General features: G+C 40.8%; 1 protein-coding gene across 2 annotated transcripts in view; it reads right to left on the reverse strand.

Annotated features, from left to right (window-relative positions):
- The window catches only part of TFAP2B (transcription factor AP-2 beta), a 92,106-nt gene that overhangs the window by 15,822 nt on the left and 48,347 nt on the right, over nt 1-27,937 (reverse strand). For both annotated transcript variants that reach the window (XM_067469461.1, XM_067469466.1), the window contains exons 4-6: nt 19,127-19,346; nt 12,038-12,156; nt 5,855-5,996 (exon numbers count right to left, since the gene is read on the reverse strand). In XM_067469461.1, coding sequence (XP_067325562.1) covers nt 5,855-5,996; nt 12,038-12,156; nt 19,127-19,346 — 481 coding nt within the window. The remainder of the gene's footprint in view (nt 1-5,854; nt 5,997-12,037; nt 12,157-19,126; nt 19,347-27,937) is intronic.

Consider the following 27,937-nt stretch of genomic DNA (forward strand, 5'->3'; position numbering starts at 1 on the left):
AAAAAAAATTTGGTGTGCGTTGAAAGAGGGGTAGTCTTATATGGTGAATATATCCCAAACTCTATATTTTAATTGGAAAAGTTGGGGGTCATTTTATATGCCCACTTGTCTTATATGCCGGAATATGTGGTACCTTTATTATGGAAAGTTCAGCAATAAAAAAGGGGGCGAACCAGGCACTGAAATCTCAGAACAATAGCAACAAGTGCAGCGCTACACCAAGCTTAGTGTTTATGTCCCAGTGTTTAATAGGCAGATACAGTAGATGTTTCCCCAGATGCCTTTCACTCTTTGGTTACACTAGAAAATTAATCTGAATGCCAGCTCTTTTGTTGATTAATATTCCACTGAGTAACAAAGCTCCAATTGCTTCTTCTTTATTTCTAGGGACCTCAGTGGAACAGGTGTAGCAGTCAAAGGACAAACAAACGGGGCAAACTATTGACATTTGTTACATGCGCTACAGCTGAGCAATATGGGTCCAGCAGAGGCAACTGATTAAAGTACCCTAATTGATACATGCCAGCAAGGTAATGCTCAAAATCCTGCAAGGAAGACTCCATCAATACATGGAGAGAGAGTTGCCAGATGTACAAGCCGGGTTTAGAAAAGGCAGAGGAACGAGAGACTAAATTGCCAATATCCACTGGATAATGGAGAAAGGCAGGGAGTTTCAGAAAAAAACATCTATTTCTGTTTCATTGACTATTCTAAAGCCTTTGACTGTGTGGATCATAATACATTGTGGCAAGTTCTTGGTGGGATGGGCATACCAAATCACCTTATCTCTCTCCTGAGGAATCTGTATAAGGACCAAGTAGCAACAGTAAGAACTGACCATGGAACAACAGACTGGTTCAAGATTGGGAAAGGCATACAACAGTATTGTATCCTCTCCCCCAACCTATTCAACTTGTATGCAGAGCACATCATGCAATGTGCAGGGCTTGAGGAATGCAAGGCTGGGGTGAAAATTGCTGGAAGAAACATTAACAATGTTAGATATGCAGATGATACCACTTTGATGGCCGAAAGCGAGGAGGAGCTGAGGAGCCTTCTAATCAAGGTGAAAGAAGAAAGCGCAAAAGCTGGGTTGCACTTAAACATAAAAAAAAACAAGATTATGGCAACAAGAATGATTGACAACTGGGAAATAGAGGGAGAAAACGTGGAGGCCGTGACAGACTTTGTATTTCTAGGTGCAAAGATTACTGCAGACGCAGACTGTGGCCAAGAAATCAGAAGACGCTTACTTCTTGGGAGGAGAGCAATAACAAATCTTGATAAAATAGTGAAGAGTACAGACATTACCCTGGCAACAAAGATCTGCATAGTCAAAGCAATGGTATTTCCCATAGTCACCTACGGATGTGAGAGCTGGACCATAGGAAAGGCTGAGTGAAGGAAGTGAGATGCTTTTGAACTGTGGTGTTGGAGGAAAATTCTGAGAGTGCCTTGCACCGCGAGAAGATCCAACCAGTCCATACTTCAGGAAATAAAGCCTGACTGTACATTGGAGGGAAGAATAGTAGAGGCCAAGATGAAGTACTTTGGCCACATCATGAGAAGAAAGGAAAGCTTAGAGAAGACAATGATGCTGGGGAAAATGGAAGGAAAAAGGAAGAGGGGCCGACCAAGGGCAAGATGGATGGATGGGATCCTTGAAGTGACTGGATTGACCTTGAAGGAGCTGGGGGTGGTGACGGCTTACAGGGAATTCTGGCGTGGACTGGTCATGAAGTCATGAAGAGTCAGAAACGACTGAACGAATGAACAACAATTGATGCAATCTATAAAGTGGGAGGAAAGATCAGTGAGTTATCCTGTGTAAAACGATTCCCTAAAGCGTGTGGATTCTGTATGCTTAGAAATCCAGAGCAAGACTGTTGATTGCGCTATCCATCTTTGGCACAGCACAAAATGAGTTCAGAAAGAAGCACCAAATACTGTGTTATTTCACTATAGAATTAGATACAAAACCACATCACAATTAGAATGGCCTAACTATGATGCTCTGGATGAAATAGTATTACTGTGTGCCTTCCTGCCTTTCCAAAATAGGAAGAAGGGAAAAGTTGAAGCTACATTTTTCAGCCAATGCGATGATACGTCAAACGTTTTCTGTTTCCAAAGAGCAAAGGCGTGGTCTGTGAGCAATTAAAGTTCTGGGACATTAATATCTTTTGACCTTGAGGAAAGGGGCAATCAAATTCCAATCACGTCTAAAAAACATCTGGACAAATTTGAGCAAATGATTTTTCAGCCATCCATATATTTCTTTAAATTACGCTGTCAACAGAGCAAGCCACATCCTAGGGCATGAAATAAATGAGATCTGTTTGGGAGTTGCCTGCAAGATGGAACGTGTGGGGAAACAGGCAGCCGGCGCGACCACAGGCCTAGGCCTGCCATAAAACACCAAACAGTATGGCACGGGAGCCAAAGGGGGGCATAAATCAAACAAATAGAAAAGCTATTGTAAAAGTTTCAATGAGCTAGAGAAAGACATCTAAATATAGTAGCTGATTTAATATTCTCTCCCGCCCCCTACACACATACACACACATACTACCAGCCCCTTCTGCCCCCCAGCTGCTGCTGTAAAAATGTCAAGTCTATAGATGATTAACAGTAAACATTGGGAAGCATGGGGTGGAATGTATTTTTGTCATCCTGGGTGGATAGCCAGGAGTCCTGCAGAAATCAATTCAGACATTCACACAACAGGGAGTTAAGCCCAAGGCCATCCCTCCCAAGGAAAGATGGGTGGTCAGGTTACATCATTTCATTCAACTGCACAATGCACTTTGTGGTCTCACTCTTACTACCATTACTATACCCTATGGGGTCCTGGGACTTGTCATTTGGTGAGGCGCTAGAGTAGCGCTTTGACATAACGTTCTGAATGGGTGTCTGAATGGGACTTTTAAATACCCATCCGCAAACAGTAAATCCTAAGGATGTTGCCAAACGAGTGAAATTGGAATTGTGATGCTATAGTAGTGTTGTGTGAAAGGCTCCCTTTTGTGTAAGAAGAGCAACTTGGTTTTGTGATGGAGTAATCACAATGTGGGGAGCCCCTGGTAGCACTGTGGGTTAAACCGCTGAGCTGCTGACCTTGTTGACCTAAAGGTCGCAGGTTCGAATCTGGGGAGTGATGTTAGCTTCCGCTGTCAGCCCCAGCTTCTGCCAACCTAGCAGTTCGAAACCATGCAAATGTGAGTAGATCAATAGGTTCCACTCCGACAGGAAGGTAATGGCACTCCATGAAGTCATGCCAGCCATATGACTTTGGAGATGTCTACAGACAACGCTGGCTCTTTGGCTTAGAAATTGAGATGAGCACCAACTCCCAGAGTTGGACACGACTGGACTTAATGTCAGGGAAAAACCTTTACCTTTACCTAATCACAATGTACAATTTGTATCTGAATGCCATTTACCAGTGTTGCATCCAGGCAATACACTTGCCTCAAGTTGTATGTTATCCTGAGAATAAAGAGACATAGTGCAGTACAAGGCCAATTTGTTCACTTATGCTCAAGAGACACATTTTTGGTCTCCATGATGATATTAATCCCATGAAGTCCATGACATCTCTGGGCGTACACGATGGTTGCCTAGAGCAGTGGTTCTCAACCTGTGGGTCCTCAGGTGTTGGCCTACAACTCCCAGAAATCCCAGTCAGTTTACCAGCTGTTAGGATTTCTGGGAGTTGGAGGCCAAAACACTTGGGGACTCACAGGTTAAGAATCACTGGCTTAGAGGACTTTGGGCATGCTACAGTGCCCAAGGAGTTAGAGATTTACACACAACACATATGCCTGGCATTCATCTTGTCCATATTCCCCCTGTCCATGTGGATTTGATTATACTTGGGTTCAGGATATATGGAACCAGGAATTGTAGAGGGGACCAATTTTGTGCTCCTTCCAACCACCAACAACTCATGGTTCAAGGAGGCAGGGAGAGGACAGTATCTTCCTAGGTTGAGCGATCCCACTTCTGCTCAAGATGATGGGTCTCTCCTACTATCATCCAAACTGTAAGCCAGATGGGGAAGTGTAATTGTTCCATCCCACAAGTGTTATGCAAAAGGCACATTAGAAAACAGTCCTCACACTGCTACAGCTTTAGGCAGACTGGAGACTTTCGGTCCTGGGACCTGACAAAACCAAAGCTGTGCTTGACACAATCACTTTAGTTACAATCATAACCATGGCCACAACTGTTACTGGCCTGTAGTAGCACAAGAAGCAAGCAACCTACAGCTCAGATTGGATGGATTTTCCAGGTACAAAAAGACAAAACAGCAAAGTTGTACAACACACAACACACAACCAATTTGCTATATATGACTGCTATATCTCTCCAGGTTACATATGTGGCACAAATCAGAATTTGATCAACATTACAAAAAAAATATTAATGTGGACTAACATACATGTTTGAAGTGTCTGTAGCAGTTCACTTTTGCTTCAGCCTTCTGTGAAGGGTTAGATAATGATATCAATCCCTCACTTTCTCTCCCCACTCACTCCTGAGTTAACTGAGGCCCCATCTACACTGCTATTATAATGCAGATTAAACTGCTTTATATAGTCGAGTCAGTATAGACTCATATAATCCAGCTTAATACTTTTATTTATTTATTTATTTATTTACTTACTTACTTACTTTATTTATATACCGCTCTTCTCAGCCCTCAGGCGACTCAAAGTGCTGCATTATATAGGTGTACACTAATCATATAATGCAGTTCAATCTACATTATAATTGCAGTGTAGATAAGGACTGAGTGCAAACAACTTTTGCACTTTGAACTCAGTTTGCAGAAACTGAAGTTGGGTGATGACAAAGGAGAAAAGTGGCAAGGGACTCATATAATCCCATTCAAAGCAGATAATCTGGATTATATCACAGTGTGTATCTAGCCTGAGGATCTGACATTATCTGGCAGTGTGGACTCATATTATTCATTTATTTATTTACAGCTTTTATATTCTGCCCTTCTCACCCTGCAGGGGACTCAGGGTGGATTACATTGTACACATATATGGCAAACATTCAATGCCAATTTGACATACAATGTATACAGACATACACAGAGGCTATTTAACTTTTTCTGGCCGCCAGGGGAGCTGTCGCTTTCATCGTCCATCTGCGACACTGATGAAGTACTTCCGCATTCCCTGCATGCTTTGCTGGAGTCTTTTTTATGGCCTCATAAATTAGTTAATTTAGCCTCCCCACACATAGGTGGTACCTAATTTTTCTACTTGACAGATACAACTGTCTTTTGGGTTGCAAAGGTCGACAACAGGCTACACAATTGGTTGGAAGCCCACTCCAACCCGGGCTGGCTTCGAACTCATGACCTTTTGGTCAGAGTGATCTTTAATGCAGCTGACATTCAACCAGCTGCGCCACAATCCATCAGTTTCACAGATATATAATCCCACATTTTCTGGCAGTGTGGACTCATATAATCCAGATTAAAAAAGAAAATCTGGGAGCAGCTCCTGGGATATAGAGCCTGTCTGGACAGGCCCTGACTCTCACCTGTTACCTTCCTAGAAATCAGTTATAAGCCACTCTGAGCTCTTTAGATGAAAACAATGCACAAATGTAATCAGTTTCTTCAAAAATCATCATCAGATCTCAACTAAATACAAGTGAATCTGTCAACCCTAAAATGTATACCAAGGAATGAAATCTGCAGGGCAAAAAAGCTGCAAGCATAGACGATTTTTAATTTAATTTTAGTTTTATACTTCCCCCGAATGAAGGTTTCTAGTGCAGCAAAGAAAAGAGTTTGGATTTTCAAGACAATAATAATGCTCTAGCTACTCACTTTGTGGCAAGTAACATATTCTTCCTGGAGTGGAGATCAGTGGGGTCCGTATGCTGTCTGTTCAGGTACTCAGAAACAGCTTTGGCTGGAAACTCAGTTTCACAGATGTATCCAAAATCCCGGGCTAAATGTACAGCTTCTCCTAGGAAAAGACAAGCAGCTTTGATCATCTACAGGTCAAGTAGATTAACACAGTCGCCAATCCATTTAAGACAGCATTAGTACTTATTGAGATAGATTAATAGTCTGATCCTTAGATTTGTCAGGCCAACAACTAACTTCTCAGGATGGGGGGACGCCAACTGCTGTGCCTACAAAAGATCTCATTAACTACAATGTTATCCTGCCATTTGCAGAAAGGCTGCGCTTTCCTCCTATGCTCTCGGTAGGTCTAAGCATCACACAGAAAACAATACAGTCTTTGTTTCCAAGATCTAATTTGGCCCTAGTAGAAATGGCATCCAACACACACACGTATACACTAGAAAGCAGCATATTGGCAGACAGTGTGTGCTATGAGCAGACAGACTAAAACTTTTCCCGTGATCCTTATACAATTCTTTAGTAAATAATTAGAATGAAATAGAGATGAGAACCTTGCAACTCCCCCACTCCCTTGTTATTGGATTGCAGTTTCCAAATGCCCTGGTCTATTGAGAATGCTAGAAGATGTGATCCTGTGCTGGAGGGCATGACTTGCTGAACTTAAATTTAAAAAAATAACACAGATGTTGCAGCCTTTCCTTTTAGCAAGACAACAATCCAGGCTTCACACTAATTAAAGGAAAAATGGTATTCTGGAGTACACTGACTGCGGGAAAATGCTTCCCAGCCAAGCATTCTCTCTAATCTGGGGCCATTGTAATGCAACAGTTTAAACGATAGAGCTGCTGAACTTGCTGATCTGAGGGTTGGCAATTCAAATTCGTGAGGCGAGGTGAGTTCCTGCTGTCAGCCCCAGTTCCTGCCAACCTAGCAGTTCAAGTGTGTGTAGATCAAAAGGTGGGAAGATAAAACGGCGCCCCATGAAGTCATGCCAGGAACGTGACCAGGAGGTGTCACACAGACTCCTCAGTTTGGAAATGGAGATGAGCACCTCCCCCAGTAAATCAGAAGATGTTTACTTCTTGGGAGGAGAGTTATGACCAATCTCAATAAGATAGTGAAGAGTAGAGACATCACACTGGCAACGAAGATCCGCATAGTTAAAGCAATGGTATTCCCCATAGTAACCTACAAATGTGAAAGCTGGACCATAAGGAAGACTGAGCAAAGAAAGATGGATGCTTTTGAACTGTGGTGTTGTAGGAAAGTTCTGAGAGTGCCTTGGACTGCCAGAAGATCCAACCAGCCCATACTTTAGGAAATAAAGCCCAACTGCTCATTGAAGGGAAGGATATTCGAGGCAAAGATGAAGTACTTTGGCCACATCATGAGAAGACGGGAAAGCTTAGAGAAGACAATGATGCTGGGGGAAATGGAAGGGGAAAGGAAGAGGGCCTGACCAAGGGCAAGATGGATGGATAGCATCCTTGAAGTGACTGGCTTGACTCTGAAGGAGCTGGGGGTGGCGATGGCTGACAGGGAGCTCTGGTGTGGGCTGGTCCATGAGGTCACAAAGAGTCGGAAGTGACTAAATGAATAAACAACAAACCTCCCCCAGAGCCAGAGATGAGCACCACCTCCAGAGCTGGAGATGAAAGGGGAAGCCTTTGTCTTTGTGTTTCATTGTTTTCAAAGGCATTGAATGTTTGCCTGTGTTTGTATAAATGCTTGTATCTGCTCTGAGTCCCCCTGGGAAGATAGGGCTGAATATAAAGTTGTTGTTGTTGTTGTTGTTGTTGTTGTTGTTTTTGTTGTTGTTGTTGTTGTTGTTGTTGTTGTTATCTCTTTCACCAATTTTGACCCTCTTTCATGCATCAGAGCAATGGGACTTTAGACTGTATGGGATTCCTACATGCCTCTGCCCTATATATGTTGTCTCTAAAACTCCTCATTTGCTGAGGCTGCATTTACTCAAGAAGAAGAAGAAGAAGAGGAGGAAGAGGAAGAAGAAGAAGAAGAAGAAGAAGAAGTGAAGAAGAAGAAGAGGAGGAGGAGGAGGAAGAGGAAGAGGAAGAGGAAGAGGAAGAGGAAAAGGAAGAACTTTATTTTTCTACCCCACCTCCATCTCCCCGGAGGAACTCAAGGTGGCTTACATGGGGCCAAGCACAAAGCAAAATACAAGTAAAAGCAAAGCAATAACAATTTAAAACAGCATAAAACAACATAACAAGAATAACAAGCATCAAAAGCAACAGCAGACTAATTTTGGAGGGGGTGGACGAGGTCCACTACTCTATCAAAAAAATGCAGTTTCAAACTGTATTGTATGGCAGTGCAGATGGGACCTTCGTTAACCACTGTGGGGATGCCTTCAAGTAACCACACCATGTGAATTTGCAAGCACATAGAAGACTTCTCCCTCTCTTCTCCCCTCTCTCTTCTTCCTCCTCTAAGACAGCAAGTCCAGGCTTTGCTGAGTTGTCCTTTTCTTGAAACCTTTATAGTTAGCCTGGACTATAGAAAGGCACCGCAGGTATATATGTTTGAATGTACCTTTAAATGTAACTAGTACACAGGATTTTTTTAGCCATGGAGTTTGCACACTGCCTCTTGGCCTTATTTTGCTCAGAGTAATTTCAGAGGGACTCAAGAGATTCAGTGTTTTCCACTTCTGAGCTCTACTAAAGGAGGCTGAGTCTTAATTGAACCAGTCTTCATCTTTGCCAAAACAAAAAAAAGCAGTTTAAACACTGTGAATCTTCTTCTGTTCCAGTACTAATGAACTGAACACATCAATTGTTTTTAAAAAAATCTGAAGTGGTAAGTATTGAACCCAGACCACAGAAGCTAAATCCTGAACTGTATCAAGCAAGCATTAAGTTTCTTTCCATATTTTCTGTCTGCATTTTCCTTCCTCATTCTTTGCAAGTAATTTCAAAGCTACCCTGAGATTCCATAGTTCAGATCCATATAAGGATTTAGAGGAGTAATTCTGACCTATGTGAAAGCCAGCAAGGAACAAGAATGTCTGATATGAAATGAATGAGATAGTAAATAAAAGTATTGTTGCGAACATAGATTCACCGAGAAAACACATCATTCAATTCAATATCCTGCCTTGTGTTGCTGTGTCTATATGGAATGAAAGAAAAGGAAAGAAAATGTGGTTTTTTACAGAAATCATTTTTATTGTAAAGCTAGTGGGTTGTCTACATTTTTTTATTTGTCCGTTTTCTGCATAAACATAAAGATCTGATGGTTTACCAACTCTGGAGCATGCGACATGTAAAGTGCCCATGAGTGAAGCAATTGTTTTTTAAATTCATCCACACACTTGCAAAGATTTCTCCTGTGCTTTATTGATAGTCATAGCGAACGCAAGGCATATTGGAAATTGAAGTCATTAGTACTCAAGCATCATGTTGGTCGAAATGAGTGGTATGCCAATAACAAGCAATCATAGCACAACTTTGATTACTTATACTGCTGAGGTGAAATGACAGCCGTTCTGTGATTAGTTAGTATTTTTTATATTGCTGTGGAAAAAGGAAAGCAGCGCTGTGATTGGTAGTTATTTCTTCTACTGCTGTGGTGAAATGAAATCTGCTCTGTGATAGGTTGTATGTTTTAAGGCACCGTGAAGGTGCAATTGTAAGCCACCTTGAGTCCCCCTCAGAGTAGAGAAAGGCAGGATATAAATATAAATAAATAAATTCTTTTACTGCTGAGGTAAAAGGAAAGCTGTGCAGTGATTTGGTTGCAAGAGCTCAGTTTTCATTTCTTATGCTGCTGAGGTAAAATAAAAGTTAGGCTGTGAGCAGTTGCTTTGGGTATCACAGATTCCACTTTGTCTATTCCTGGACAGCTAGTTTTACTCTAAATACACGCTTGTCTTCAAATGCAACGTTGTGTCAAAATTTCAAGTCAATCAACCGACTACCTTTTGAGTTTTGAGAGCACAAATATACACAGGCTAAGATGTTATATATAAAGATAAATCCAATGATACATTATTCCGGAAGAGAAGTGGGACAGAAAGTTGCCTTCACCAATGATACTTAGTTCTCTTACAAAAAGTATGAGAAAGACTTCAAACTCCCTACCTGTCGTGAATCTAGACCAGTGGTTCTCAACCTTCCTAATGCCACAACCCCTTAATACGCTTCCTCATGTGGTGGTGACCTCCAACCATAAAATTAGTTTCATTGCTACTTCATAACTGTTATTTTGCTGCTATTAGGAATAGTAATGTAAATATCTGATATGCAGGATGTATTTTCATACACTGGACCAAATTTGGCACAAATACCCAATATGCCCAAATTTGAATACTGGTGGGATTGGGGGAGGGTATTGATTTTGTCCTGTGGGAGTTGTAGTTGCTGGGATTTATAGTTCACCTACAATCAAAGAGTATTCTGAATTCCACCAACAATGGAATTGAATCAAACTTGGCACACAGAACTCCCATGACCAATAGAAAATACTGGAAGGGTTTGGTGGGCATTGACCTTGAGTTTTGGGGGTTGCCGTTCACCTACATCCAGAGAGCACTGTGGACTCAAATAATGATGGATCTGGACCAAACTTGGCACGAATTCTCAATATGCCCAAATATGAACACCAGTGGAGTTTGGGGAAAATAGACCTTGACATTTGGGAGTTGTAGTTGCTGGGAGTTATAGTTCACCTACAATCAAAGAGCACTCTGAACCCTAGCAACGATTGAACTGGGCCAAACTTCCCACACAGAACCTCCATGACCAACAGAAAATACTGTGTTTTCTGGTGGTCTTTGGTGACCCCTCTGACACCCCCTCGTGACCCCTCCAGGGGTCCTGACCCCCAGGTTGAGAAACACTGATCTAGACCGTGATGAATGAAACATTTTTGCTATAGGCAGTAAAGGGGAGGGGAAGGCGCAGAGGGCATTACTAGTACTGAAGCAGGTACTAATTCCTAGAAGACAGGCTAAACTTTAAACCTTGAAAGTAAAATGGGTGGTTTGCACAGAGGATAAATTGAATAAGCTGTAAAAAAATTAATTAAAGGCAGATTCCCAAATACAGTCGAGTCTCTCTATTAATTTTAAATTTTTCTACAGATTACAGTCCACAAATGAAATGCTTCACTTGGTTTGGGATTACATTTTTATATCTCAATGTATCATCCATAACTGGAAATAAATTGCACTGATTTGAATCGACAATATTTGCTCGTAATACATTTAGGACTGCATTCTTAGGCCTCAGTTCAGACAACCGCTATTAATCTCAAACAAACATAAATTGTGGCCTGTCTATTGTCATTTCTTTTCAAGCACTTTTTCTTCTGGTACAAAGATAATACTTAAGATAATAATCTTATATTTTATGTTTTATGTAATTTTTCATGTTGTTGTTTGTGTTTTGATTTCATTTATTGTATTGTGTTGTTGGCCTTGGCCTTATGTAAGCCGCCTTGAGTCCCCATTGGTACAAATAAAGTTTTTTATTATTAAGTGGGCCCAAGAAAGGCACCACTGCTTTGTGGATTTTGGGCTTTGCTATGTTGCATGGCCAACATAGCAACGAGGAGTGTGCAAATCTTCACTTTGAAATCATAACTCATATCTTATTCGTAAGTTTTATAGATATGAACAGATATTAAGAAACACAGAGAGAGTGCGTATAGGGGGGGGGGGTGCCCACATAAAAACTTAAGAATCAAAATTCACCCAATACATTTTCATTTGAATTCTGTAATGGTACAAAGTCAGTTTCATTTTCAGCGCAAGCAAGGCAAAGCCAAAAAGGCTGTGATTCCTCTTTAAGTTAAGAATAGATAGGCTGATTCTCACCATAAAGAGAAGAAATCAGCAGGGTGGGACGAGCTGAGTGAGCTGGGAAAGAGACTGAGGGAGCACAGAATTCTGGGAAATGTAGTTCAGGAATGTGAGGAGCCCTATGGCAGAGAATTCAAAAGGCCCTGCCCTAAACTACATTTCTCAGAATTCTGTTCAGCATCAGAAAGCCCCAATTAGGATAAGAGAGAGATTTGTCCCTCCAAGTCTGATAAATTGCTGAATCTGACAGAAGATTGGGAAAAGGGAGGTTAAAAGTGGGGGAAAAAATCCAAACTGGTAGAGATTCTGCTTACCTTCCACCAAGGAGGTGAGTAAAGTGACATTTGCCGCTTTGCGCCTGCCGGCTGGTAAATTCAAACCAATTTTTTCTAGCCTCTCTCGCAACGATCTGCCCCCATTTTTCGATTTGGCTCTGCAACAGAAAGAACAAACAAAGGCCCTGGTTCAAAGCTCAAGGAATGGTCCCAAGGAAAGAATGGGCGAGGGCGATTTTGGGAGGTGGAAAGGCTGCTTGGAGCTGAAAATGGCTCAAGATGCCATTGCTGTAGCTGGAGGGGTTCAGGGAGATGAGAGTGTGCTTGGCCTCTGCAAAGAGCCTCCCTGTGATGGTTTGCTGCCTGCTTTCTTTCAGGTGCTTTCCAACTTATGGTGAGACTGGATCTACACTGCCCTATATCCCAGGATCTGATCCCAGATTATCTACTTTGAACTGGACTATATGAGTCTTCACTGCCAGATAATAATCTATATAAATAAAAATGTAATGTTTGTTTGTGGGATTAACATAACTCAAAAACCACTGGAGGAATTGACACAAAATTTGAACACAATACACCATCACTCATTAAAAAAAACACTGAAAAACACAGCAGAAGAGACTTAAAAAGACAAAATTAAAAAATACATTACAACTCATACACAAAACCACACACACACACACATATGCAAACACACATATATACACATATACACAAATACATACACATACATGGACATATATACACACACAAAACACATATACACAGACTGGGCTACAGCAACGCATGGCAGGGGAGAACTAGTCTCAGATAAAAAGATAATATGGGATCAGATCTGAAGATATAGGGCAGTGTAGATCCAACTTAAGATGAGACTATCATGGGGTTTTCTTGGCAGGATTTGTTTGGTTTTGCCCTCCTCTGAGGTTGAGAGAATGTGACTTGCTGTGACCAAGTGAGGATTCGAACCCTGTTCAGGGTCCTAGTCCAACACCCAGAGCACAACCCCATACTGTCTCTTAATGAGTGGAGATTTATGCAAGAAAAAATGGTCTGGCTTTAAACAGTTTATATTTGCCTGTATCAAATGCATCTCAGATATCTTTTGGAGGCATCTTTGAACCAAAAATGGAAAGAGCTCCAATTACAATTGCTTGCTACATCCTGCCCCTAATGAATGAAAGCTTGTGGTAACTGAACTACTGGGGAAAGGCTGTGGTTGGGTGCTAACAGCCAACTTAGAGTAATAAAAGGAAATTTCACTTGTCGGTATTTTCTTACTTCCTTGTTAAAGCAAAGAATGCAGCTATATCCTTGCAGAAACTGGTGCACATTCTAGACGGGGGTCTTCTTAATTTTTTACATTCACAACCTTTTCCATCTGATATTTTTTGTACGTGACATGGGAATATAAACTAAATCAGACATTTACTGATAATAAACCAGCATTAGCAGGGCTTGCTAAACAGGCTGCTTCTCCTTTTTGTGGAATACAGCTGAAGCATTTTCTGCAGAGTCTGCTGAAAACACTGCTGCTCAATGCTCCTCAAAGTTTGTGTAAATGGGTGGCATTCAGAAACCTTTTCCCATTCCCAAATTTTTCATGACCCCAACATTGAGCTCAGGGGACCCTATTTGGCATCGGGACCCTATTTGGAGTCAGGACCCACCATTTAAGAAGGTCTGTCTAGACTATCAACTGGGTAGACCTTGCCTTCTGTAATAAGAGAAATCCCTGCCAATAGCAAATGGCTCCATATTTTCTCTTTCACTTGGGCTGGATCTATACTGACATATAATGCAGTTTAAGAGACATTATATGGTAGTATAGACCCAGCGATATATATCTTTACTTTTATCCGGTTTTCAAGTGAGAGCAACCTACCACAAAATCCCGAAGACTTAACATTAGGAATCCAACATCTGCATTAACTTTCTTCTTCAAAGCAATCTCTTACTCTGCTCACCTGGGACCCTTCCACACTGCTATATAACCCAGAATATCAAGGCAGATAATCCACAATATCTGCTTTGAACTGGATTATCTAAATCCACACTGCCATATAATCCGGTCCAATGTGGATTTTATACAGCCGTGTGGAAGGGGCCCAAGACTTTCATCATACTAAAAGTAGTGACTGAACATCCAAAAACAAATCAGACACAGTCACTCCAGAAGTCTAACAGAAAGGCAAAAAAGTGGCCTGCTCAGGAGACAGTTCTTCCCTCGTGGACCTCAAGGTACCTCAGTCAAAGATAGACGTTCCTACTGAACTGAGGTTTCAGACTCAGAAGAACAGTTCTGCCAGATGAGACAAAAGCCTTAACAAGTCCAGCCCTCCATCTACACCAGAGGTTCTCAACCTGGGGTCCCCAGATGCTTTTGGCCTTCAACTCCCTGAGATCCTAATAGCTGGTACACTGGCTGGGATTTCTGGGAGTTGTAGGCCAAAAACATCTGGGGACCCCAGGTTGAGAACCACAGATCTACACAGTGGGTATTCCAGATACCTAGGGGAAGGCTTCAAATATGATTCTCAGGCATGCTGATCATGTTACCGATATTAAATTACCTAAAACTATATATCAGTTACAAGATGCTGGTACTCTGAGAGATATAGCCTCTAAGGCTAAATGTATCTATTATGACTATGAGAGGATAAGAAGTCAAGTACATGGCCATTATCTAGAATATCTGTGCACAAAGGGATCTTGGATTACCTAAGAGGCTAAGTGAAAGAAGGAAGCTGATAGCATATGTTTTTGTGAACTAACTGATATCACACTAGAGCTTAGAAGTACGCAAAGAATATGCATGCCGTTTGAAATCCTGTGGCTGTATCCTGTTGACTCTTGTGGTTGTAGTTTAGGAAGAGGCCTTTAAAATGCTCATCCAGAGAGTTCCTGGGTCTCACTAAATTGCAAACCCCAGAATTCTGCAGGAGGCAGCCTGCAGAATTCAGCAGCCTGATCTCAGATGGATTATGCTCTTTGCCTACTCTCTAAACTAGTGTTTCTCAACCTGGGGGTCGGGACCCCTAGGGGGGTTGCGAGGGGGTATCAGAGGGGTCACCAAACACCATCAAAAACACAGTATTTTCTGTGGGTCATGGGGTTCTGTGTGGGAAGTTTGGCCGAATTCTATCCTTGGTGGGATTCAGAATGGTCTTTGATTGTAGGTGAACTATAAATCCCAGCAACTACAATTCCCAAATGTCAAGGTCTATTTTCCACAAACTCCACACATTTGGGCATATTGAGGATTCATGCCAAGTTTGGTCCAGATACATCATTGTTTGAGTCTACAGTGCTCTCTGGATGTAGGTGAACTACAACTCCCAAACTCAAGGTCAATCCTTCCAGTATTTTCTCTTGGTCATGGGAGTTCTGTGTGCCAAGTTTGGTTCAATTCGTTGGTGGAGTTCAGAATGCTCTTTGATTGTATGTGAACTATAAGTTAAGGTCCTGGGTGGTTCATAAAGGGAGATGCTTTTAAATATGTAAGTTGGGCCAGAACCGTTTAGGGCTTTATACGCTAAAGCCAGCACTTTGAATTGTGCCTGGTAGCAAATTATGAAGTAGCAATGAAAATAATTTTATGTTTGGGGGTTACCACAACATGAGGAACTGTATTAAGGGGTCGTGGCATTAGGAAGGTTGAGAAACACTGGTCTAAGTTCTAGGCAGAGATTCTCAACCATATGGGTCCCCAGATGTTTTGGCCTTCAACTCCCAGAAATCCTAACCGCTGGTGAACTGGCTGGGATTTCTCGGAGTTGTAGGCCGAAACGCCTGGGGACCCACAGGTTGAGAACCAATGCAACTCTAGTGTGATAGATAATACTTCCTGAAATACACTTACTCTATTGAAGCTTACACCATCAACTTTGCTCTCTCATTTAGTTTCAAAGATGCTTACATTATCTCATTGCATATTTTAAAATAAGTCCTTAGCTGCCTTATTAATATTTTCCATGGATGTATATATATCCTGCTCCCTTTAAAGCCAACTAAAATGATGGCCATCACCTCATCATATTAGTTCAAAACATGGCAGCCAGATTGGTCACTAGTACACCTTGGAATGATGATATTACACCTCTATGTCAATCACTCCACTGGCTGCCAATTAGTTTCCAGGTAAAGTACAAAGTGTTGGTTATTACCTTTAAAGCCCTACATGGTTTGGGTCCAAGTTACCTGTGGGATTGCCTCCTCCCGTATAATCCACCCCGTACACTTAGGTCTTCTGGGGGATGTTTACTCCAGTCAGTCAGGACTAAGCTGGCAACGGTCACCCAGAGGCCGTTTTCTTCAGCCACCCCTAGATTGTGGAATGATCTGCCAGAAGAGATTTGACAGCTGAATACGCTGTCTGAATTTAAAACAGCATTACAGACCAATCTCTTCCAGCAAGCCTATCCAGATTATTATAAATTATGAATCTTAAATTATGAATTTTAAACCAATTATTTGAATATGTATTCATTTTATATGTTTTAAACTGATCCTATGTGTGTTTAACAGATATATGTGCCTTTAAATGCTGTTATGTGTTTTTATCTGATGTGATGTTTTGTATTGCTATCTGTTGTTGATTTGTGGAGAGAGGCAGGTTAAAATAAATATATTATTGTGATTGTTTTTATTTGGTGGTGGTGAAGATTTCCACAGTTTAATAATGTGTCTAGCGAAGAAATACATTCTTGAATCTATTCCATATCTCCCACCATTCAGCTATATGAGATTATCTTGGCTTCTCGAAGGATGGGACACATTATCCTATTCTATTTCTCTGTATCATGCATAATCTTGTATCCATCATTATCATGGCATATCCTCTACCTGACTTTTTGTCCCCCTAAATTAAGAAGTCCCAAATGTTGTAAAATCCTGAGTATTATTTGTTGTAATCCCCTGGTTATTTTGGTTGCATTTGAAACATATTTCCCATGTCTGTGACATAATTTTCCAAGTATGGAAAACAGAGGTGTACAAAATATCCAGAATTATTAATAACAATAATCTAAATTATTTTGGTGCCTTTCCTAATGACCCCTGCCTTGGTTTTGCCTTTATCATAGATGTTACACAATCCTTTGCTGTTTTCAAAAAGTTGCCCACTACAATGGTCAAGATCTCATTCTTGGTCATTCATCACCTGCTCAAGTATATCAGTGGGAATTTTCCTTTGTTATGCTTTGCTTTACATGTTGTAAACAAATATTACAATTGCCATATTGTTGCCATAAAGTCCAGTTTTCACCACCAGGAACATTTCAATGTGATCTGTATAATTGGTCATTTAACTGCTGACCCCTAAACTCCAAATCAAAGATCTGGTTCCACCACAGTTCTGGGGAGAGTGCGGATGAGCTCCCTCTATCAGCTCCAGCTCCTCATGCAGGGACATGAGGGAAGCCTCCCACAAGGATGGTAAAACATCAAAAACATCCAGGCGTCCCCTGGGCAGCATCATTGCAGATGACCAATTCTCTCACACCAGAAGTGACTTGCAGTTTCTCAAGTCGCTCCTGACAACGGAAAAAAAAAAACACAGCTCCCTGGGTGAACCCACTCGTTACATTCTTCCATTGTAGAGCTATCCCCTTTCTATTGTTTGATTCCTGTTATTTAACCAGTTACTGATCTAGAAAAGAGTCCAGCCTCTTATTATATGGTTGCTAAGGTAATTCTGAAATGTTTGAGGGAGCTAAATATGTCATTATCACCAGATTATTTCTTCCAGTGCTTTTTGAATGGCTAGTGATGTATTAGTTCACCAGATCATCAGAGTAAAAAACGCATCTGTTTCTGAAGAGTCAGAGCAGTAGCACAAATGACAAGGGGTGGACTGGATGTCCCTTGTGGTCTCTATGAAATCCAATTACCTACATAAACTGATATGGATGACAGTGAAGGAAAACACAATACCGTGTGTTTAGTATTTCAAAGATCTGCATGTATATTTTTTATTAATTCTTATAATATCCTAAAGCAATCCCCTATTATCAGTATCCATTTAGTTGAGAACTGGAGGGATTGAGGTTCAAATATAGTGCATGTGGATCACACAAACACCAATTGTTGTGGTGGTTGTTGATTAATGACTTTATGGGGGAGTTTTTGCAACGTATGGCAACACTAACATGAAACTATCACTATGCTTTCTTGGACTTTCAGTAGTGGGAGGGTTGCTCTTGCTATCTACACTGACCATTTAATGCAGTTTCAAAGCAGTATTGAAGAAAGTGGTTTCAGTGTGCAGATTATTCTGCAGGAGATCTTGGAATCAGTTTAAGCCCAAATGGTGATTACACAATTGGCAGAACACTGATGCATGCTTTCTTTTCCATACTTTTGTGGGAATCTGATGTATGCCCACTGCAGTTCAAAGCTAGCTTTGAACTGCATTAAATGATCAATGTAGATAGGGCATCTGAGAGAGTGTGAGACCTTATCCCAGGTCACCCTTTTGGTCTGCAGGGATCCAAACGCTGGTGTCCTAGACTCCAATGCTCAAATCACTGTACAGTGCTGGCTCTCATGTCAACAATTTTGTACACCAGTTCAAATATTAGAAATCATTGCTGTGTTTAATTATTTGTTTCAAAATAGTAATAACTTGTCCTCTAAATTAAAAAAAATAGCATAGCCTACAACAATATTTAAAAGCAAATTAACATCTCTAAGAAACAATTTCTCACCATTGAGCAAAAAAAATATGGTGCTACAACAGAACATCCTAAAAGTCTTTGATCAGCTGTTCTTGTTATTTCCAAAGTTGGGTCACCCGAGAAAGGTTTCTAATATGCTCTCAACCATCAGACCCATTAAAGGTGGAAACTTTCAGATTCATGAATCCAAAGTTGTACAATACTTTGAAGATAAACCCCATGATGTTGAACTAACTAGAGTGAACACCAGCACCCTTGTTTACCAACTGGTGAGATATGTTCCAGAAGGCCAGTCCATGATGAAAGATTTGCAATGCTTGGAAGCTGATCCCAGTGTCAAGGTGTCTGACAAATATGAGCACCACTGCTTACTTTAAAAGCTTTTCCCATAAACAACCCCTCTAAACCCCATCACTAGTTGCAGATCTGCCTACTCCAAGGGCCTTACCTTCTAAGTACTCCTCCAAGTAGTGAGGCATTCAAACATTCTGGAGGAGAAAGGCGCCTCTGCACTTCTCCGACCGTTACTTTGTATTTAGAAGTTGAACTGAGCAAGGACAGCCGCCCAGGCACCGAACAAAACACTTCGCCTGTGTTCACGGACATGCCGCCGAGGAAGCCATCTTTGTTCATCATCAAGGAAGTAACAGATTTTGGAGGAACTGGAACTGGGAAGAGAGAAAAGTAGTGTGAGCAAGATCACATTATAGGGATTTTCATACAACGACATTCACCCAGGAGTAAGTCCTGTTGACTACTTCACTTGCAGGTTTAGATGACTTCCTGAAAAGTTGCAGATGCAGTACGGCATGATAATGGGATTTTCATACTGTGCGGTTTATACTGTGACCATGTCTAGATAGCCAGGTCCTATACCACATTGTTATTTAGTTCTAGGAAGGGGCAGTCATGGCATGGGAATGAAATCTGGTGTCTGGCATTTCTCAGCAGCAAAGCAAATGATGAAAGATAATATGAGAATGGTATGATGGGTTAAAACCCTTGTGCTGCTGAACTGAAGGTTGGCTGAACTGTTGACCTTCAGGTCAGCAGTTCTGTCTGCAAGACAAGATGAACTCTCATTTGTCAGCTCCAGTTCCTATCAACCTAGCAATTAGGAAACATGTGATGTGAGTGGATAAATAGGTACAAATTCAGTGGGAAAAGGCAAAGAGACACTCCAAGGAATCTTGCCAGCCACAATCAGAAGATGACAACGCAGGCTCCTCTGTCTGAAAAATGGAGGAAAGCACCTCCACAGAACCAGACATTAAGCACTGCCTCCAATCACCGGAAATGAAAAGGAGAAGCCTCTGCCTTTGTTTGTGTTTGTGTGTCTCATTATACGTAAATGATTGCAAAAGCATGGAACATTTGCCATGCTTTTGTAGGGTTTGCATATTCTTTTTGCACATTCTGCCAAGGCTCCTTCAAGATGAACTGAACCACCTCAACTGGGCTCTACAGGCCAATGGATACTCCACCTCAGACATCAGAAGAGCTGCAAGACTGAGAACAAGCCATGAGAATAAAGACTAAGATCCACCCAGAGGAAAAGTGTTCTTGCTATACATCAAGGGATGACTGCATAGGGAAGCTGATGAGGAAACACAACATACAAACTATCTACAGACCCACCAAGAAAATCCAACAAATGCTACATTCAGCAAAGGACAAGAGGGATCCCCTCACTTCTGCAGGAGTCTACCAGACACCATGCAGCTAGGACAAGTGTACATAGGGACCACCAAATGCAGCATTGCCCAAACACGAATCAAGGAACATGAAAGGCACTGCAGACTACTTCAACCAGAGAAGTCAGCCATAGCAGAGCACCTGATGAACCAACCTGGACACAGCATTTTATTTGAGAACACAGAAATGCTGGACCACTCTCACAACCACCATGTCAGACTACACAGAGAAGCCATTGAAATACACAAGCATGTGGACAATTTCAACAGAAAGGAGGAAACCATGAAAATGAACAAAACCTGGCTACCGGTATTAAAAAAACTCTAAAATTACAACAGCACAACAACAGAGAGGAAACAAACAAGGACATCTAATCACCTCTCAACAAAAGTTTTCCATAGGCACTGTCAGGCCATTATATGCTAATCAAGGTGGTCAGTTGAAACATTCACACCTAGCTCCAGCAGACAAGCGCCCTTTGTCCCACCCTGGTCATTCCACAAATATATAAACCCTTTTTCTTAGTTCCAACAGACCTCACTACCTCTGAGGATGCTTGCTATAGATGCAGGCAAAACGTCAGGAGAGAATGCCTCTAGACCATGGCCATATAGCCTGAAAAAACCTACAACAACCCAATTTTTGAAAAGTGTTTCTCTGATTTGCCCAATTCTGTTCCTAGGTCTCATGACAACCTTTCCTTCCTTCCTTCCTTCCTTCCTTCCTTCCTTCCTTCCTTCCTTCCTTCCTTCCTTTTTGGTCTATATAATTTATTCATTCCCCTGTCCCTCCCAAGGAATATACATGTTGCTATTTGTGAAGACAGTATTTTCCCATATATGATTTCTATCACTATATGCACCAATCAAAGCTAACTTCTCCCACCCTCCCCACTAAAAACAATAATCAAAATAATAAAATAAAAAGGTCAAAGTGGACTTTCCACCTCCTACCTCAAAGATATACAATGAAAATAGTGTTGTAATCTCACTAATCTTTTATTTTAGACAGTTTTTTCATTCTACCTCATTTTCTTCAAATCTTCAAAATTAGCAAGCATTTTTACGTTTTCTTTTTTCTTTATACTCATAAATTGTTCCCATTCCTTTTTTTAAAAAAAAACTATTAATAGATTTCTCATTTCCCAAACAAAATGACTTATCCATGTCTACCACTTCTGGGCCTTTTGTAATCCAATTTTCTTTCAGGGCTGGCTCTTTAGCTTTCCATGTTTGTGCATAAAGTAATCTTGCTGCAATAGTCATATAATGTAATAAGTTGAAATTCATTGTTTTTGTTTTTTTCATTTGGAAGTTCCAGTAGAAATAAAGTTGAATCTAGGTATATTCCAATTTAAAATATCTTTTGTAATCAATTTTGTATCAATTTTTTTGCTTTGATGCATGACTATAACATATAATAAAAAGTACATTTTCAACATATTTTTAGTGTCCTTGTACATCCTCACCAATTTGACTGGAGCCATGCACCATCTATATATCATTTTATAGGAATTCTCTCAGATCAAAAATATCTTTTTATTCTTTTACACATTTTCTTCCATCTCTCCAGCTCAATATTTTGAGCACATTGAATCATATATCCTTTCATTTGTTCCACCTCTAGTTTCCATTTTCCCAATTCAGTTGACATTATCTGTGCATAGATTTCAAATTGAATAGATTTCAGTTTTGCTTTCTTGAATTTCAAACAGTTTGATCCAATTTGCATCTTTCATAAAGTTGTTTATGTTTGCACCAACTGAATTCCATTCATAGAATCATAGAGTTGGAAGAGATCTCATGGGCCATTGAGTCCAACCCCCTGCCAAGAATCAGGAAAATTGCATTTAAAGCACCCCTGACACATGGCCACCCAGCCTCTGTTCAAAAGCTTCCAACAATTCTTGTGGTGTTTTAAATCTATGTTGATCCTTTCCAAACCCTATGAAATTTCTGCATGTTGTCCATTTTACATTTGTTGTCTTTTGTAGATAATAAAATGCACGCTGAGTAGAAATCCAAAGAGGTATTTTATTACCTAGTCTTGTTTTGAATGTATTCCAAATTCTTAAAAGATTTTTCCTTATAAAATAGTTATTGAAGTCTTTATTTGCTCTCACTTTATCATACCACAAACAACTATGCCTGTTCCGTCGTGCGCTGGACCTGTAACAGTTGTCTTTTCTATAGGACATATACTTTAAGCCCAGCGGGAAGCCAGGGGGCCTCAAAGAGAGGTTCTCGGGGATTTTTCTGAAGTAATGTCTTTAGAGTCTTTAATGATACAACAAAGTCTTTATTGTGGAACAAATAACAAATCTTCAATGGTTCAAACAACACTTCAAGGCTTTCTTAGTCTAGTCCTCAATGGACTGGTACCTGACTTTAATTAACTGTACTTTCTCTGTGGGGGAAAAAAAACCCTATTTAACCTCTCCCAGGCTGTTTACTATCTATGCCTCATCGGTGTGGGTCCTACTACTGATTCCAAATGCATCTGGGTATCGAGTAGACCTACCAGCCGAGGCTTGTAGATATTTCAGATGGAGTTCCATGGATCTGTAGTGCTGTCCTCCCTCAGAGAATTCTTTGAGAACTTCAGGGCTGTTTTCCCTCTGATTGCTGTGAGGCTGAGAGGCTGTGAGCAATCAGCCAGAGCCTTGGGACCTTTTCCCTGGAATTTCTGTTTCTGTTTCCCCGGATGTTCTTGAGAAAAGAAGCTTTTCTACGGGACGAGCTGGTCTACGTCCTATAGTTTAACTTCCTTATGTGAGACTGCCTTATGTGAGACTGCCCAAAAATGGCTCCTTCCTCCCCCCTCCCCCCCCCCCCGAGCCCTGAACAAGGGGCAGAACCAAAGCTTAATTATGATGGACAGGGGGCCTGCCCTATGACTGCAAACAGATAACAGAAAGAAAATAAAGTTGGAGCTCCTGGTACAGCCGTACCAGCACAATGCCATCCAAATCTGAGGTCATGACCTTTAACTCTGTCATTTTCCAGGGAAAGTCAGTTCTTCAACTAGACTAAAGAACAATTTAAAATATAATTGTCCAATGCCATCGCTTTTTTATCATCTGGGAGATCACAAATATATTCTTTGGGGGTTTTTTCTCCTTGCCATAGAAATGTTGGCAATTTTTTTTTTGCCATTTTTTTAAAAGAAGAATTCAAGATTGGAATTGCTTGAAAAAGTAATAGCATTTTTGGCAAAACTTTCATTTTTATGGAAGATAGTCAGAGATTAAGACTTTTACAGTTCTGTAATTCTTATTTTATTTCTTTCCATATCTTTTCACCATTATCTTGGAATAAAGTTGAATTTCTATTTGATACATTTCTTTCTAAATATTTCTCTCTTTTTTTTTTACCTCTGGGCATCCACATACCTTTTCTAATAGTACTTCTTCTTCTTTTGTTAAATTCTTCATCAACATTTTTGCTTTTTGTTTATTTACTCTGAGGCCTGCTACTTCTCCACATTATTCCAAGCATCTCATAAGAGAAATTATGATTTCCAGTGGACCTTTTAATACAATCATTATTCAGTGTTCTCAACTGTATGGATTTTTAAAATCTTCAAAACCTTCAACCTCTTCTTTTTTCTTATTTCTTTTAGTAGTATTCCCAAAGAGGGAATAAAAAGAAGTGGTGAAACCATTTCTTTTTCCTTTTTCTGTTTTGCAAATGTTGGCTAATTCTCCATTTATTCATATTTTTGCACATTTGTCTATCATAGATTGCTTTTAGTTTGAAATTTTCTCCCACATTCATTTTTTCTACTACTGCAAGCATAATATTTCCATTTAAATTGTCAAAAGCCTTCTCATACTATTGAGCTCTGTAGAAGACTTAATAATTCAAATGACATGCTTTGTCAACTTGTTTCCCCTTTCATACTCCAGTTTGCAGTCTCTCAGCAGGACTAAGTACAAAGCTAAAGTTCAGTTTAAACGTATGTCAAAAAATGACTCAATTAACATGCACACACAGAGAGACGTTGAACCCACCTTGTGGAAGTGTGGTTCACCTTGGGAGCAAAGAGGATGCTCTGGATTACTATGTTTTAAAGCAGAACTCCTGGAGCTTTAGCTGGTATTGCAGGAGAAAATTTGACAAACTACCAGTGGCTAGCACAAGATGTGGTAAGTTTATCCCTTTGGTAAACTCAGTAGGATGCCAGATAGTCCCCAACCCACCCAACCACACACTGAGATGTTGCTCATTTTGCATAGATTCTAAAAGAATCCTTAGAGACAGTCAGCTTTGGCCTGTGATCCATGCTTCTGACTAACTTGGAGATCACATTTTGTTTTCCTTGCTAGTGATTAAGATCTCAAGAACTGCAGAAGGTAGCTTGTTACTGTGCTCCGTTTTTTGTTTTGTTTTTTTTAAAATATTTTAATTAAAAATAAACAACAAACCAATGCATGAGCTTTGCTGATGCGTCCTCTCGACCCTCCCTTCCACCACTTTTGTTCAGTCATCTGCTACCTTAAACTGTGGTATCAAGGGAAAGGTTTTCATTAGTAACTAGTTGTACGTGCCACGCATTGCTGTGGCCAACCTCCCCTCCCTCTTTCTCTTCTTTCTTTCTCTCCTTCCCTCCCTCTTTCCTTCCTTCCCTTTTTTCTTTCTTTCTCTCTTTCCTTCCTTCTCTTCTTCCCTTTCACTCCCAACCTTTTCTTTCCATTCCTCTTTCTCTCCTTTCTTCCTTCTCTACCTATTCTTGGACTGCAACTCCCAGCAGTCCTCCCAATCTATCTATCTACCTACCTATTGATCACTATCTAATCTATCTATCTGTAGGATTGCTGGGAGTTGCAGTCCAGGAACAGGAAATTGGAAATATGCAGGGATTGGGATGCTCTCAAAAAAAATCCAAGGAGAAGAATGCTTGCAGCTTGGAAGCAGTCCATTTGGATCATCCGCCTCTGCTAAAAGGTCTGGTCTAGGGGATTCTGGGAGCTGTAGTCTGAAAGAGATTGTGGATGTGTTATTGTGTGTTTTGTTTGCCAGGGGGAGTCGTTTTTGCGCATGCGCTGTAGCATCTTTTTTTTTTTGCTTTTTTTGGCTGTTAAAGTCCCTTCCACTGTGTTTTTCAGTGTTTTTATGAGTGATGGTCACTTGTTGGCCTGGTAGGTGTCTTGTGCCCAAATTTGGTGTCAATTCATACAGTAGTTTTTGAGTTATGTTAATCCCACAAATGAACATTACATTTTTTTTTATATAGATGGGTTGTCTTCACTTCTGCAACATGTGACATGATGGGCCACAACTCCTGGTTGGTCAGGACAGTTATAAAGTCAATCATTGTATTGCAGGCATCCTTACACACCTGCGGTTCTGAATTTCATGGGTGTGATTACTTATAGCTTTAGTTAGCATGTTGGCTTTTGCACTTCATGACCAGCCCTGCCCTTGCAGTTGTATTGTACAAGCTGTTTCCCTGCCCTCTTAGCTCTGAACATTGTGCTCAGCTACTGGTTGTTAGTTGTTGGTGGTTTATGTTTTTATGATGTCTTGCATGGTTTTTGTTTTAATTTATTGTAATGCAATGTATTTTATTGTGCTATACTTTAATGTTGTTGACTGGGCCTGGTCCTCATGTAAGCCGCCCCAAGTCCCTTCAGGGAGATGGTGGCGGGATGTAAGAATAAAGTTATTATTTCTTATTATTCAGTCTGGAAGGAGCCCCCAGTGGCGCACTGGGTTAAACCATTGAACTGCTAAACTTGTTGACCGAAAGGTTGCTGGTTCAAATCCAGGGAGAGGCCTGAGCTACCACTTTCAGTCCCAGCTTCTGTCAACCTAGCAGTTTGAAAACATGCAAATGTGAGTAGATCAGTAGGTACTGCTCCGGCAGGAGGTAACGGCACTCTATATAGTCATGCCAGCCACATGACCTTGGAGGCATCTATGGACAATGGCAGCTCTTTGGCTTAGAAATGGAGATGAGCACCATTCCCTAGAGTCGGATGCAACTGGACTTAATGTCAGGGGAAAACCTTTACCTTTACCTCATTCTAGCAAGCAAGCAAGAGTCCAAAAGTGGCAGGCTCAAACCCAGAACCTCAATCAATGGCTGATACCAAATGAGAGACTCCAACCTGGGCACACTGAAAACTGGGCGACTTGGAAGGCGCTGAACAGACTGCGTTCTGGCACCACGAGATGCAGAGCCAACCTTAAGAAATGGGGCTACAAAGTTGAATCCACGACATGTGAGTGTGGAGAAGAGCAAACTACAGATCACCTACTGCAATGCAACCTGAGCCCTGCCACATGCACAATGGAGGACCTTCTTGCGGCAACACCAGAGGAACTCCAAGTGGCCAGATACTGGTCAAAGGACATTTAATCAACTACCACGCTTGCAAACTTTGTGTTTTGTATATTTGTTTGTTTGCTTTGTTAAAAATGTAATGCAAATGTCTGGTTGCTCCTGACACAATAAATAAATAACCTCATTCTAGAAATCTCTAGGATCAGTGTGACTGGAGAAAGTTGACAATAGAACCACACTGAAGGACTTAGAGATTTCTTCTTATAGGAATCTGTACGTCCTTGAATGTAATTCTACAGTCAACTTCTAGCAGGAAGACATAGACATTCCTAGAGAAGTATTTTCTCCAGTAAATAAAAAACAATTTATTTGCAGTTTTTCACTTTCACAGGAGTCCTGTGCCTAAAACTCCAGTGAATGTGAAGGGCTCGCGGTACAGTTCAAGTCATGTCAGAATAATCCATGTGAAAATACTGGCTTGATTTCAAGTCCATCCCATGAGTTGGAATTCAGGAATCATAGGGATTGGCTTTGCAGAGACAAAACATAGAATAATTGCACAATGAATAGTGTGGAACAAGGCTGATATTATCTGGCTGCAAATTAAGAATTTTAGGGTTTGTTCTTAGACTATATTTTTAGAGTAGCCATTTATGCATTTCTTGGTATTCCTGCAGCATAGCTGCCACTACAAGATGCCAGAAATGATGGGAGTGAGCTATAATTAAACCTTGGCACCATCCTCCTTCTCTTTATTCACCTTATTGAGTTACCCTGTTGTTTGTAAGGGCTCTTGTACTTATGTAGCGACTGAAAGCAATGATGGATTTTAGGCCACCATCCAAATGAATGCATGTATAACAAGGGCACCTTTCCCTCACAATGATCTCTTGCATGGCTCACAAACCCACTGAGCCAGGGACCTTGACAGCTGCTTATTTAGGCCCCATGCAAATTCAGTGGGATCATGTTATATCCAATAGAAGGATTTATTTCTCATATGACTTGGGCTCACATTTATAAGGACAGGCAAGAAGAAGGAATGTGACTGTGCCGGTTGAGGTCCTACTGCTCTCACATAAACATGAGCGCTAATACAAAGGGGAAAGATCAGACAGCCAAGGAAAATGTTATATTTGACTGTGTAATACTTCTTGTTATCTCATCAGAGCAGAGATCTTTTGTGCATATAAATATACACAGTAGTATCACTGTTACTTTTGAAAAGAAAAATAACCCAATTGCTAAACTTTCCGTTTGCAAGTTTAGCGTCCAC

Source organism: Anolis sagrei, chromosome 1, assembly GCF_037176765.1.
Source record: "Anolis sagrei isolate rAnoSag1 chromosome 1, rAnoSag1.mat, whole genome shotgun sequence".
In the NCBI taxonomy this organism is placed as follows: Eukaryota; Metazoa; Chordata; class Lepidosauria; order Squamata; family Dactyloidae; genus Anolis; species Anolis sagrei.